We start from the raw sequence: 13,580 nt of genomic DNA, 5'->3' as shown, positions 1-13,580 counted from the left end.
CCATTTCCACAGAGCCAGTGGAGTCAAAGCAGTTCCCATGCCCACAATCTTTCCTCCTATGTATTTATTTCTGAGTTGTTTGCTTGTTTGTTTTCATCCTGCTAAAATAAAGTCCAAACCCTCAAACCTCAGGTAGCAGCACATGTTTGTGACAGAGCTCAGTGGCAGCTGTCAAAATCCACACAGGAACAAGAAGGTCTTGTAAAAATATTCCATTTTTATTTGTGTAATTATATTTTTTTAAGACAGTGGAATAAGCCTGGAGAAGCAGGATTTCCAGCAGGATTTCCAGAGGGCCCTGAGCTTTTTAGGCATGGGAACAAAACTATATCTGCCAGTTTCTGTGGTGGTTCAGAGGGGACCACAAGGTGGGAAGGGACCTTAAAGATCCTCTAGTTCCATGGTCGGGACACCTTCCTTTAACCATTGCTCCAAGTACCAGGCCTTGGACACTTCAGGGATGGGGAGTCCACAGCCTCTCTGGGCAAATTTCACAAGAATCTTCTCACAGAGATATCCCAAAACCCCAGGATAAAACAGCTGACTGCAGGGCTGGCTGTGGAACTGGCACCAGTCCCACTCCTAAAGCACAAGGATTTCAACTTTCCCAAGCCCTGCTTGTGAACAAAAGAAGGGGCAAAAGCAATCCCGAGGGATGAAATTTTCCAATGACAGAGGTGTTGAGTGACAGGCACTTGGTGTTTTGCTGCTGGTGCCCAGTGTGACTCATCAGCACTTTCCAGCTTTGAAATGGGGACGAGTCTGGCTGTCTACAAAGACCGGCGACAGTTATTCCCAAACAATTCCCTGTTGCTGAGAACCTGGGCTGTATTATTTCAGCAGGGCGTGTGTGCAGAGTGAGTTCACTCTCCAGAATGCTGTTGGACATGCCAAGCCTAATTCATCAGAAAGATGATCCACCTCATCCAACCCATCCCAGGCTCATACATGCATAAAAGGGCTCTCCCCAGCCCTTGCAGAGCACAGGTTCACCTCTCTCCTTTCCCTCCTACTCTTGCTCCAGGCCAGCTCCTTTGCTCCTTTATTCCAGCTGCAGCATCCACCCCAATCCAAAAAGCCCCAGCAATGTCTCGCCAGTCCACCGTGAGGATTCAGAGGGGGAGAAGCGGCTTCAGCGCTGCTTCAGCCGTGGTCCCCAACACCTGCCGGACCAGCTTCAGCTCCTGCTCCGTCACCCGCCTGGGCAGCTGCAATGCAGGCAGTGGCTTTGCCAGGGTCGGGGGAGGCTTTGGAAGCAAAAGCCTCTACAATGTTGGTGGCTGCAAGAAGATCTCCGTGGCTGGAAGGGGTGGCAGCTTCTATGGCTCGGCAGGGTTTGGTGGTGGCGCCGGGAGCGTGTACGGGGCTGGCTTTGGTGTTCCAGGCAACCTTGGCTATGGATACGGGGCCTTTGGTGGCCCTGGATTCCCAGCTGGGGGCATCCACGAAGTGTCCATCAATCAGAGCCTTCTGAAACCACTCAACTTAGAGATTGACCCCAACATCCAAAGGATCCGAAAAGAGGAGAAGGAACAAATCAAAACCCTCAACAACAAATTTGCCTCCTTCATTGACAAGGTGAGATCTGAGCTTTCCTAAATATCTGTCTTTTTTGACAGGGACACTTTTCTTTTCTGCTTGATGAGGACAAAAGCTGATCAAGGAGGAATAGAAGTGAGGAATGAGACTGGGAGATGCCCTGGAAGCTCCAGGGAATGGCACCTGTTCTATAGCGGTTGCCATGAATTAATCATCAGTGTTTGAGTTCTTCCTTGTTTGCTGCTCCACATCTCTCAGGCAGTGGGCAAAGAAATCTCCAGAGGACAATCCCACCCTTCTGGAGACTTTAGGCTCCTACAGTGAGCATTTCAGGAGCCTTGGGAACAGCTTTGTAGGTGATTAAATGAATTCCTGAAACCCACCTAGAATGACCAGGAAATTGGTGCAAGGGAGAAGCAGCTTCTCAATGCTTAAATTCCCTAAAAGGCATTTAAATCTGTCACCAAAATGTTTGGATTTTCAGTTCAAAATATCCAAATCTGTCTGTCCACCACATTTCACTGATGCACAAGAACATCTGCTTAGTTCCTGCTCTGGTCAAGCTGCTCCTCCTTGGTTTCAAGGAAAACACTGCAATATTTTGGACATTTAGTGGGGTAGGGGAGCTCTACTGAAGGGAAGGAGAATCAGCACCTTAACAATGTTGTTTTAATTAAAGAGCAAGCCCTGCTTTGATCCTTATGTGATTTTGCTCACATTTTTCACTCAAAATCCCTGTACCTGATTTCAATTTAAAGAATGAATGGGACACCAGAAAATCAAGGGTTGTTCCAGAGTTTGTAACACTGAACAGGGTCCCTGCAGCCAAATCTCCCAACAGATGAGAATTTGGCTCTGAAAACCAGCTGGAAAGAGCATTTCACCCTCTCAACCAGACCCTCCCATGTGCAGGGAAATTCTCCCTCGTTTCTCTTCTTTCAAAGCCACTTCAGGATATTTCTCCTTCCAGGTCCGATTCCTTGAACAACAAAACAAAGTGCTGGAAACCAAGTGGAGTTTGCTGCAGGAGCAGGGAATGAAAACAGTGAAGAACAACCTGGAGCCGCTTTTCGAGACCTACATCAACAACCTGCGGGTGCAGCTGAACTCGCTGCTGAGCGACAAGGGCAGGCTGGAGGGAGAGCTCGTCAACACTCAGTACTTGGTCGAGGACTTCAAGAAGAAGTAAGTCTTGAGCTAATGCTCTACTCACCTGGGCAGGTGCAGCCTTCCTCCTCTCAACATCCTCAAACCAGCTGGGGAATCCAGGAGAGTCCAGGATCCTGGAATTCCCAGCAATGACATTTTCTCAAGGAGAAATTTTCTCAGTAACAGAGTAACAGATCCAAGTACACCAACATTTAGGGAATAATTTGGAGCATGATCAAAGACTTATTAACTAAATTACCTACTGAGAGGGGAAAATTACACAGTAGGTCTGAAAGTTTCAGGGCAGCACGTTTCATTTGCTTAAAACAGCAGAAGGAGGATGACTAATGGCCAGAAATAAGTGAAAAATAATGGATTCGTTCAAATTGTTTTGATGTACATGTTTTAACTGGTTCAGCTCCTGGTCTCTCATTGAGGGAAAAGAGCATTGTATGCAAAATGCTCTGAAGGAAATTAATTCCAGCAAACTCAAATCTCTCTGTTACCTGCCCAAACAAAAACTCCCTGTGCCTTCCTCCTTTAGGTATGAAGATGAGATCAACAGGAGGACCATCGCAGAGAACGAATTTGTGACGCTGAAGAAGGTGAGAGCAAATTCCAGGGCACTGTGGCATGGCTCATTGTAGAGCTCTGATCACCTACTCAGTCACAAATTCATCCATTACAATTCCAAGCCTTTTTTTTTTTTTTTAATGGTTTCTTGTTATCACAATGCATGTTCCTGATTTACTGATAGGGTGTAAACCACCCAAAAACCTCTCATCTCCCAGGATGTAGATGCTTCCTACATGAACAAGGTGGAACTCCAAGCCAGGGCAGATGCACTGAGTGAAGAAATTAATTTCCTGAGAGCACTTTACGAAGCAGTGAGTACAACCAGTTCCAAAACATCCCAGTCCTCAGTGAGGAGCTTCTCTCCCTCCGTTCCTCTGAGAGCCTCTAATTCCTTCCCCCAGGAAATGCTAAATCCTTCCCTTCTATAGAGTTGCACCAGCACCTGAGCTGTTCAGATAACAATCTGCAACAGCCTCTCCCAGGTCTGCAGCTCACCTGGAAAGGTGAAAAGGCATCTCCCAAGGGAATTACCTCATTCCCTGTGCTCTTTGCAGGAGCTGTCCCAGATGCAGACCCAGATCTCGGACACCTCTGTGGTTCTCACCATGGACAACAACCGGAACCTGGACCTGGACAGCATCATCTCCGAGGTGAAGGCGCAGTACGAGGACATCGCCAACCGCAGCCGCGCCGAGGCCGAGTCCTGGTACCAGACCAAGGTGAAGGATCTGGGGTTTCCCTGCTCTTATCTTCATATCTTGTCTGGAACAGATAAAGATTGACTCTTCCAAGAAATCCTTCCCAGCTGCTGGTCTGGGCTTGAGAAGGGACCCTCAGGCTTCTGGTAACTCCAAAAAAAGTGGATTTGCCCTTGACAGAGGTTGTTTTTCTCTGTGACAGTATGAGGAGCTGCAGGCCACGGCTGGCAGGCATGGGGACGACCTCCGGAACACCAAGCAGGAGATCTCAGAGCTCAACCGCCACGTGCAGCGGCTCCGGTCCGAGATCGACAGCGTGAAAAAACAGGTAAAGGGCAGCAAAGCCCCTTCTAACCAACTGACACCCGGACATGCAAGGGAGAGCAAGGAAAAGGGTGGAGCAACCTGAGCAGCTCTATTCAGTTTGACCCTTTTTCACTCAAAAAGAAAACTGTCAGTAAAACTGGTGGAGCTGATGGTGCTGGGATAGAACCTTGTGATTGCAGGGGAGGTACAGAACAGCCTGAGCCTGGGGTGGGGACTTTGAGCAGTGCTTTGTGTTCTGCAGTGTGCCAACCTGAAAGCTGCCATTGCTGATGCTGAGGAGCGTGGGGAGCTGACCCTCAAGGACGCCAGGGCCAAGTTGGCTGAGCTGGAGGATGCTCTGCAACAGGCCAAGGCTGACCTGGCCCGGCAGCTCCGTGAGTACCAGGAGCTCATGAACGTCAAGCTGGCCCTGGACATCGAGATTGCGACCTACAGGAAGCTGCTGGAGGGCGAGGAGTGCAGGTGAGTGGGAAACATCCAGCCCTGGGGACTGCACAGAAGAAGCTCAGCATTTCTGGCTGAACAGGCAGCATAGAGCCTGGGGAGATTGTCCCAAATAATGGAAATAACAAAAATCCATGTATTATGCTGTGATTTTATTTTTCTTCACAAAGGCATATGGGAAATGTATCCTATTGTTCCCACCCCTCCACTCCCCCAATATCAACAGACTCCTAATCCTCTTCCTTATTTCCATCCCTGAACAGGCTGGCTGGAGATGGGGTCCCAGTGAATATCTGTAAGTCTCTAAAATACAAGAATTACCCTATTTAAACATTTCTGTGTCTCTGCAGCCAATGCCCAGAGATACTGAAACATTTCCTTCTCCTCCTTGCAGCCGTCACCAGAACAACAGTGGGAACGGGATACGGAGGAGGGAGCAACCTCAGCATGGGAGGGGGGATCTGCAATCTGGGGAACAGCTTCAACTGTGGGAGCGTTCCTGGGGTGAGCAGCAGCACCTTCGGAGCTGGCAGCAGCTCCAGCATGAAGTTTGTCTCCAGCTCCTCCACCAGAAGAAGCTACAGGAGCTAAAATTGTTCCAGTCACCGCCACGCAGCAGAAAGCACCGAGACCGGTCCTTTACTGACGTGTGGCAGGGTCAGCACAACCAGGGCCACCTGCACCCCAAGTCCTGTCCCACAGGAGCCCTGCCTTAGGAACTCTCTCTCAGCTGTGTTGTCTCGCACACATCCTGCTGGGCTCAGCCCTGGAACCTGAGTCTCGCTGGGTTAAATTTGCAGCTCGCTTGCTCCAGCTCAGCAATTTTTTGGCCGGATTTTGTATATAAAATGTGTCCCATGACTGTTTGTCTCTCTTCACTTTCTGGGGTTTGTCTAATAAAAATGCACATGTAATTTATTCTATTTTGTGGTCCTTTTAATTAAAGAGGTGCAAGAGCAAATGCAAACACAGGTAACAAGAACTTTCCCTTAGGCCCTGCCCAGTTAAAGACTCAGATTTTTGCTCCTCACTCAGATTTACTGAATTTCACTGTCAGCAGCCAAAGCACCCCAGCCCAGCTGAGCCTCAGAGGGAGGTTTGGTGTTGATTTCGACATTCCCTCCCCAGTGTGCAGGGAAAACACCTGGAAGCCAAACACCAGGACACGCCAAGGCAGGAGTTAGGCATAGGGGAAAAGGTCTGAGCTTCATTTGCTTCCAGCTCCCAGCCCATCGAGCATCCAAGAGCCTGGATCCTGGGCGTGGGATCCCAGTGCCAGGTGTGTGATGCACTTGCACAAACCTCAAACGAGAGGGAATTAATTCCCAGGGGAGCCAGAGCAACCCCCTGGCCTGCTCAGGTGAATCATCCATCCCAAAGCCTGGTCTCAGCCACGCCTTGCAGCCAGCAGTGCCAACATCTGCCTGAGTGGGCTCAGAGCCCACCTGGCTCAGTGCTCAGTCTGGTCCTGCTGCTGGGGCTCCCTCCAGCCACACAGAGGGGCAGGTCCTGACTCTGGCCAATAGGAATTATGAACCAGACACGGTCCCACACTGAATTAAATGTCGCTAATCCTGTAGCTATGAAAACAACCAAGAAAGGGATTTATTTCACTGCTGAAAAGTGAAAGTCTTCAAGATCCAGCCTTTCTTCAGGTTTTTAGGATATGTTGGAGACAAGGTCTTGTTTTGAGAAGGTGGAAGAAAAAACAGAGGAGGTGTAGGGATTTCAGATGTGGTTCTGACTAATTGGGAGAAATTAATGGAGAAGTAAAAGCAGAGAAACATCTACAGTAGCAGATCTCACTGCTGGAAGGTCATTTGCATGAACACATGTGACTGGATAAACATCCCAGCCCTCACTGCCTGATTTTAATAGGTTCAAATAATGAGTAGAGAGGTCCTCTTAGGAAAATACTCACGGATTTGAGGAATTAGAAGGGAACTGGCAGTGCTGGAATGACAGACTGTATTCAGGGTTTCCTTCAGGACCAGCAGTTTCCAATAATTTTCTAGGATGCCCTGTGCTCTGCATGTGTATCCCTGAGGAAGCCTTCCTGAAATCTTGCAGGCTTGACTGTGGATGTGCTGTGGGTCCCCACTCCTGCTCCACTCTCAGCAGCCTCCAGGGAAGCAGCAATATCCTCCCCTGGGCCAGGTCAGCCAATGGCCCTCCTGCTGCTCCCAAACACACCCCCTCTAACCACGAGGTTACTGCATTGGATAATCCAGAATCCCTGAAGCTGGAAAAGCCCTCCCAGATCTGAATCCAACATGTGCACAATCCCCACTCTGTAATCCAGCCCAGAGCACCAAGCACCACATCCAGTCCTTCCTTGACACCTCCAGGATGGGGACCCCACCACCTCCCCAGGCACCACCCAGCCCCTTCCATGGAGAAATTCCTCCTGATGTCCAACCTAAACCTCTGCTGGCACAGCCTGGGGCTGCTTCCTCCTGTTCTGTGGTTGCCCTGGAGCAGAGCCTGACCCTCCCCTGGCTGCCTCTCCTGATAAAGCATTCCCCTGAGCCTCCTTCACTCCAGGCTGAGCCACCCCAGCACCCTCAGGAGTTCCCCAGACCCTTCCCTGGTGCTGCAGCCCTTCCCCAGTTCCACTGCCCTCTCCGGACACGCTCCAGCCCTTCATGTTGTGAGGGGTCAGTACATGGGGCATTAGCGGGATTCTTGGAGCACCCACCATTGAAAAACAGCTGGGGGTGGGAAGGATGTGGAGGGAATTCTGTGAATGGTGTTCTCAGACCTTTTCTTTCTGTGAAAACTGTCCACGTTCCACAAAAGCATCAGGGTCACCTTCAGGGTGACCCAGCCCAGCACCACCATGACCATCCTAAAGCAAGTCCCCAAATGTGCCAAATCACCCTGATGGTGAAATACCAGAACCTGTCCCAGAAGGGAGTTTCCATCATCTGTGACACCAGCACTTGGTCCCACATCCAACAGGGACATCAAAAGATGACACTCCCTGCATCCACAGCTGGGTCACAGCACAGAGAGGACAAAGCCTTTCATCCAGCCCAGGTAATGCCAGGGCCAGAATATTTCTTCTTCCAGAGCATCACACTTCTGGATACCAAACCAACCTACAGCTGTCCTTGCTCCAGAGCAGGGCCCTGCTCTCCAGGCTGTCACCTCCTGCATCCCCTCAGGAGCTCAGATTGCAGCCATGACCTGGGGCCAGCATTTCAGCAGGAGAAGATGATCCCCATTAATTCCAGCCCAGTCCAGATTAAAGCCTTAGTCATAATGACATGGATGGTGCTGGCACTCTGGGGCCTGGATTTGCAGCGTGTGGAGGGAGCTGATTGCAGGTTGGTGCCCATAAGGATTTTACAGGATTCTTTAAGGCAGCCTGAGGCTCAGACACAGGAGCACCTCTCTGTGAAAAACAGCTGCTTGTTGTACCAACAGGAGCTGAAACATTCCCAAGACAGTTATTGTCATTCCATGGTGTGTAATGCAAATGTTACAAGAACAGAGAGAAAAATAGAAATAAAAATTTAAAAGCTTGGTTGAAAAGCAAAAAGAGATAATGGGAAACTGCCCATTTCCCTCCTGTCACCTTCTGGTCATACTCACTTTTCTGTCCAGCTGCCACGTGTGCCAGGACAAGCTCCTGAAAGATGCACCTGCAAACTCCTGCAGCACATCCCGGTGCCTGGCCGTGGCTGGGGAAGCTGTGGATTCCCAGGAATGCTCTGTGGGAGCGCTGCCACCTCCTCCAAGGAGTGGGAGCTCAGCTTGGGCACCCACAGCAGACCCAAACCATGGCAAAGCCCAGGGGCTGCAGGGGCTGGGAAAAGCACACCCACCCCTGGGCATCCAGACAAGGCACTGGCACAGACCTGAGAGCATCTTGCTGTGTGCCAGAGCTCAGCCACTGCCTCCTTCACCAGGGCAATGCCCTGCTTGGCTTCTCCTGGAAGCCACGGGGGTGGGAGTGAAGAGAGGTGTCTGTGAGCAATGCTGTAAGCTCTGAGTTTCCTGGTGAGTAAGGGATATCAGAGGGGAAAGGCATGGGGAGGGGAGCCTGCTAACACCATGTAGAGACAAAGACATCCCATGAGTCAGCAAACAGATCAAAAATCTGCGCAGGTGAAACCCTGAGAAATCGCCGAGTCAGGGTCTGTGGCATCACAGATGACGGAAACTCCCTTCTGGGGCAGGTTCTGGTATTTCACCATCTGTTGTCAGTCCACATCAGGGTGATCTGGCACATTTGGAGACGTGCTTTAGGGTGGTCATGGTGGTGCTGGGTTGGCAGCTGGACTGGGTCACCCTGATGATCTCTTCCAACCCTGATGATTTTGTGGAACGTGGACAGTTCTCACAGAAAGAAAAGGTCTGAGAACACCATTCATAAAAGTCCCTCCACTTTCTTCCCACTCCCCAGCTGTTTTTTGGTGGTGGGTGCTCCAAGACTCCCCCATCACCACCCTGGCCCTCCTCCATCACCTCTTTTCCTTTCCTGTATCAGGAAAGAACTGTTTTAAAGAACTCTCCTTTGGGCCCCAAGTCAGTTCCCATCAGGTTGGGGCCTGAGGTGCTGAAGCCCCTCTGGAGTTTGCTCAAAACCACAACCCATGATCAGAGACTTCTTAGAAGTCCTGCACCAGGAACCAATGTTCCAAAATCAACCAAATTACCCTTACACAACCCAGGCTGATTCATCCACGGACTGGAGATGAGCGAGCGCTTGCCCAACAAGGAGCCATCTCCTGCAGCAGAGGAAGGAGGGAGTGGGAAAGGGGTGGCTGCAAACAGGAGCTGAGCAGCCACTATCGAGGTTTTCTCACATATTTCAACACCAAAAAAATGCAACTCCTGCACTTTTTGGAAAGCTCCATAGGTGCTCATGGTGAACTCACTGTGGGTGTGCCAGGCCTGGTTAATCAGGGGATGAGCCCCACACCGCAGCCATCCCCTCCTCAGGAGGGTATAAAGGGCCAGTCCCAGGCTGGGGCAGCACAGCTTCACCTCCAGCCACTTCCTCTCATTCCTTCATTCCTGGGATCACTTCTGGAAGCTGCCATGTCCCGCCAGTGCACCGTGAGGAGCCAGGGCAGAGCCAGTTTCAGCGCTGCTTCTGCCTTCATCCCCAATGCCAGCGGCTCCGGCCTCTGCCTGCGCCCTGCACCCCAAGCTGGAAGCTGTGGGGCCATCCCTGCCTATGGAAGGTTCCCTGGAGGGTTTGGAAGCAGGAGCCTCCACGGCCTTGGCGGGTGCCAGAGGATCTCCGTGGCTGGAAGAGGCGGTGTCTTCTACGGACCTGCAGGTTTTGGTGCTGGCACTGGGATCTCCTGTGGGTTTGGTGGGGCAGTTGCTGGTCCCTTTGGGTTTGGTGGTGGCCCTGGATTCCCTGCTGTCCCAGCTGGGGGCATCCATGAAGTGTCGGTCAACCAGAGCCTTCTGAAGCCACTCAACCTGGAGATTGACCCCACCATCCAGAGTATCCGTAAGGATGAGAAGGATCAGATTCAAACCCTCAATAACAAATTTGCCTCCTTCATCGACAAGGTGAGACCTGAGACTCCTGGTTATGCTGTGGTGATTCTCTGGTGGGGAAGCACAAACAAGGGTGAATTATATCTTTAGCCACAATTTTGCTGCTCCTGTACTGCCAGTTCTAACATCTCAGCAGCCTGGGAACTAATCCTGAGGGTTTCCAGCTTGGAGACCATTTACATCGTTTGGGAATGCTGAGGTGAGACCAGAAACCAGGGACAAAGTGGTGGTACAGGGTGTAAGGAAGCAGAACTGGGAAAGAGAGCAGGAGTGTTGAAATTGTCAGGTGTTCCCAAGGGCTGAGACCTTCCACCTTCCAGCAGGTGAATCCTTGCAGGATGTCCCTCACATCTCCAAGGAAAACCATCCTAGAACACCCTTCTCTCTCCAGGTCCGATTCCTTGAACAGCAAAACAAGGTGCTGGAGACCAAGTGGGCCCTTCTGCAAGAACAAGGGAGCAAAACAGTGAGAAAGGACATTGAACCCCTCTTTGAGACTTACCTGAACAACCTCAGGAGGCACCTGAGCAGCCTAATGACAGACAAGGAGAACCTGGGAGGGGAGCTGAGCAAGATGCAGAGCCTTGTTGAGGACTTCAGGAACAAGTGAGTCTGTTCATGGTCTGTCTGCGCTTGGGTGTGCTGCAAGAGATGCAGAAAACAAGGAAAAAAGCCTTTTTGCTGATTTAATCTTCTGAGAAAGGCCAGAGTTTTATACAAGATATGGCTGGAAAGTCACAGGCAGAAAATTACAGGGCAATAAGACCAAGGTACAGAACTGTACATACCAAAAAAACTAGAGGCTGCTCCTGAAAACGTGAAGTTTTAAAATTTAAAACAAGCCTAGACCACCCCTCCACCTCCATTTCAGATACGAAGAGGAGCTGAACAAACGCGCGGCTGTTGAGAGCGACTTCGTGACCCTGAAGAAGGTGGGTGCCAGCTCTGAAAGAAATCCCTTCTCCAGGGTTTCCTCTGCTTCTCTGAAACTCACCTCATTCTGGGGATGTGTTTCCTCTCCTAGGAGGTGGACACTGCCTACCTGGACAAGACAGAGCTGCAGGCCAGGCTGGATTCCCTCACAGAGGAGATTGACTTCCTCAGAGCCCTCTACGAAGCTGTGAGCACCAGAGATCCTCCTCCCAGCCCCTGCCTTCCTTTCCCACTCCAGAGCCTCAGGGCTGATTATTTTCCCCTCACTGCACTAAATAATTCAATGCTTTTTCCATTTCACATTTCTGCATGAAGCTATCTTGGGAAAATCCTTTTGTTCACCCAGCTCTCCCCTCTCACCCTGGGGCTTTCCATCCTCCAGGCAACGTTTGTGTTGTGACTCTCAGGAATATTTGCTGCTCTTGCAGGAGCTGTCCCAGATGCAGACCCAGATCTCGGACACCTCTGTCATCCTGACCATGGACAACAACCGGAGCCTGGACATGGACAGCGTCATCGCCGAGGTGAAGGCGCAGTACGAGGAGATCGCCAACCGCAGCCGCGCCGAGGCCGAGTCCTGGTACCAGTCCAGGGTGAGCGCCAGGGAGCCTTCTGCAATGGGAAAACCACCCTCCCATCCCCAAATTCCCCTGGGGAGGTGGGTCCCACAGGCATTGTGAAACACAGAATGTCTTCTTATTTAATAACCCTATGAAATTTGAAGTGTTAATTTGGGATTGGGAACATGCGCGCATTTTGCAGCACAGACACCCCCAAACCCACGCTCTGTTGGGCTCTAAATCCAGTTTATTTTCCCTGGACTGGTTGTTCCTCTCAGTACGAGGAGCTGCAGGCCACGGCTGGCAGGCATGGGGACGACCTCCGGAACACCAAGCAGGAGATCTCAGAGCTCAACCGCCACGTGCAGCGGCTCCGGTCCGAGATCGACAGCGTGAAAAAACAGGTAAAGGGCACTGCCAATGCAGCAAGCGCAACTCTTGCTGTGACCCCACCTCTGGGCTGTCCAGGGAATGAATAAATTCATCCAAAGAGAGTTCTGCTGGATCAGGAATGAACATGACAGGATTGACATCAGAGCAGTGATATCACCAAGAGTTACTCAGTGTAATATCAATGACCCCCAAGGAGATTCTGAGGGTTGTGGAGGTAAATTCAGATTGTGACCTGGCTCAGAACATGGATCAGTTCAATTCATGGATCAGTGATGGTTACAATCACAACCTATTGATGTTAACCCAAATATCAGACTGGGATCAGGAGCTCAGGATACAAAGAGCTGGATTATGCTCTTGATTAGGAATGGGAACCTGGATTTTCCCCTGCAGGTTGCTGGGTTGCAGACAGCCATCGCCGACGCAGAGCAGCGCGGGGAGCTGGCCCTCAAGGACGCCAGGGCCAAGCTGGAGGAGCTGGAGGCTGCCCTGCAGAAAGCCAAGGCTGACCTGGCCCGGCAGCTCCGCGAGTACCAGGAGCTCATGAACGTCAAGCTGGCGCTGGACATCGAGATCGCGACCTACAGGAAGCTGCTGGAGGGCGAGGAGAGCAGGTGGGTGGGATTTTATACCCCAGTTTTCAGAGTTCAGACCTTGGACAGGTTTAAAACTGTTTAAAGACCAGTGAGTGCCTGTGCAGAGGAGCTGTTTGGGAACAGCAGCCTTTCATACAAACTTCCCACCTTTCAAAATATTCCAAGGAAATTTTCCTGCCTTTGTGAGCAGGTCCTGCTGATGGGTTCCCCTTGAACCCTCACTGGCTCTCTTTTTCTCCCTGACAGGCTCTGTGGGGAAGGTGCTGGCTCAGTGAACATCTGTAAGTAACTCTTAGAGACATTTGGCACTTTCTAGATTTACCTCCCACCCCTGCTCAGAGCCCACCCCCCTCATCCACTGCCTGTGGATTCCTCTCACAAGAGTGTTTTCCTCTGGCAGCCGTGACCAGAACCACTTCAGGAACGGGATATGGCAGCGGGAACTGCCTGAGCTTCAGCAGTGGGGCTGGAGGTGGAGTCTGTGCTGGAATGGGAACAGGCTCCATCTCTGGAGGTGGATACAGCACAGGTGGCTCATGCATGGTTGGAGGCAGCAGCTCCAGCTTCAAGTCCACGTCCACCAGCTCTTCCAGCAGGAGATGTTATTGAGGAACTGACTCCAAACCCCAGTGCCACCAGCTCCTCTTGGGTCCAATCCTCACAGCTTCCTCAAAAGATTTGGAAATCAAACACATCTGTCATTATTTATATAAAAGCTGCTGTGCTCACGTTTGACCCTCAACATTCCTCATTTCCCAATGTTTGTCTAATAAAAGGCATGTGGAACTAATTACATTGCATCCTCTTTTTAATTCCAATTCTTTATCATACCTTGTGGCAAA

General features: G+C 50.9%; 2 protein-coding genes across 2 annotated transcripts; both read left to right on the top strand.

Annotated features, from left to right (window-relative positions):
- Positions 1-1,029: 1,029 nt before the first annotated feature.
- LOC117009023 (keratin, type II cytoskeletal 75-like) lies at positions 1,030-5,324 on the top strand. Its single transcript, XM_033083195.1, has 9 exons — positions 1,030-1,578; positions 2,510-2,724; positions 3,233-3,293; positions 3,480-3,575; positions 3,819-3,983; positions 4,165-4,290; positions 4,531-4,751; positions 4,997-5,028; positions 5,128-5,324. Exons 1-9 carry the CDS (start codon positions 1,087-1,089, stop codon positions 5,322-5,324), a joined length of 1,605 nt encoding a protein of 534 aa, XP_032939086.1. The 5' UTR covers positions 1,030-1,086.
- A 4,458-nt stretch (positions 5,325-9,782) lies between these two features.
- Positions 9,783-13,347, top strand: LOC117009033 (keratin, type II cytoskeletal 6A-like). Its single transcript, XM_033083210.1, has 9 exons — positions 9,783-10,268; positions 10,648-10,862; positions 11,128-11,188; positions 11,281-11,376; positions 11,618-11,782; positions 12,028-12,153; positions 12,536-12,756; positions 12,985-13,019; positions 13,139-13,347. The coding sequence occupies exons 1-9, from the start codon at positions 9,783-9,785 to the stop codon at positions 13,345-13,347; spliced, it is 1,614 nt and encodes a 537-aa protein (XP_032939101.1).
- The last annotated feature ends 233 nt before the right edge of the window (positions 13,348-13,580 follow it).

The sequence above is a fragment of the Catharus ustulatus genome, chromosome 31, assembly GCF_009819885.2.
Source record: "Catharus ustulatus isolate bCatUst1 chromosome 31, bCatUst1.pri.v2, whole genome shotgun sequence".
Classification (NCBI taxonomy): Eukaryota; Metazoa; Chordata; class Aves; order Passeriformes; family Turdidae; genus Catharus; species Catharus ustulatus.
This window is presented reverse-complemented; position numbering and strand designations above follow the sequence as displayed.

Bases quoted from the DNA above. Each gene is read 5' to 3' on its own strand.
- LOC117009023 (XM_033083195.1), top strand. From the start codon at position 1,087: ATGTCTCGCCAGTCCACCGTGAGGATTCAGAGGGGGAGAAGCGGCTTC. The intron at 1,579-2,509 runs GTGAGATCTGAG...TTCTCCTTCCAG, and splicing joins TTGCCTCCTTCATTGACAAG to GTCCGATTCCTTGAACAACA. The intron at 3,984-4,164 runs GTGAAGGATCTG...TCTCTGTGACAG, and splicing joins AGTCCTGGTACCAGACCAAG to TATGAGGAGCTGCAGGCCAC.
- LOC117009033 (XM_033083210.1), top strand. From the start codon at position 9,783: ATGTCCCGCCAGTGCACCGTGAGGAGCCAGGGCAGAGCCAGTTTCAGC. The intron at 12,757-12,984 runs GTGGGTGGGATT...TCTCCCTGACAG, and splicing joins CTGGAGGGCGAGGAGAGCAG to GCTCTGTGGGGAAGGTGCTG. The intron at 13,020-13,138 runs GTAAGTAACTCT...TTCCTCTGGCAG, and splicing joins TGCTGGCTCAGTGAACATCT to CCGTGACCAGAACCACTTCA.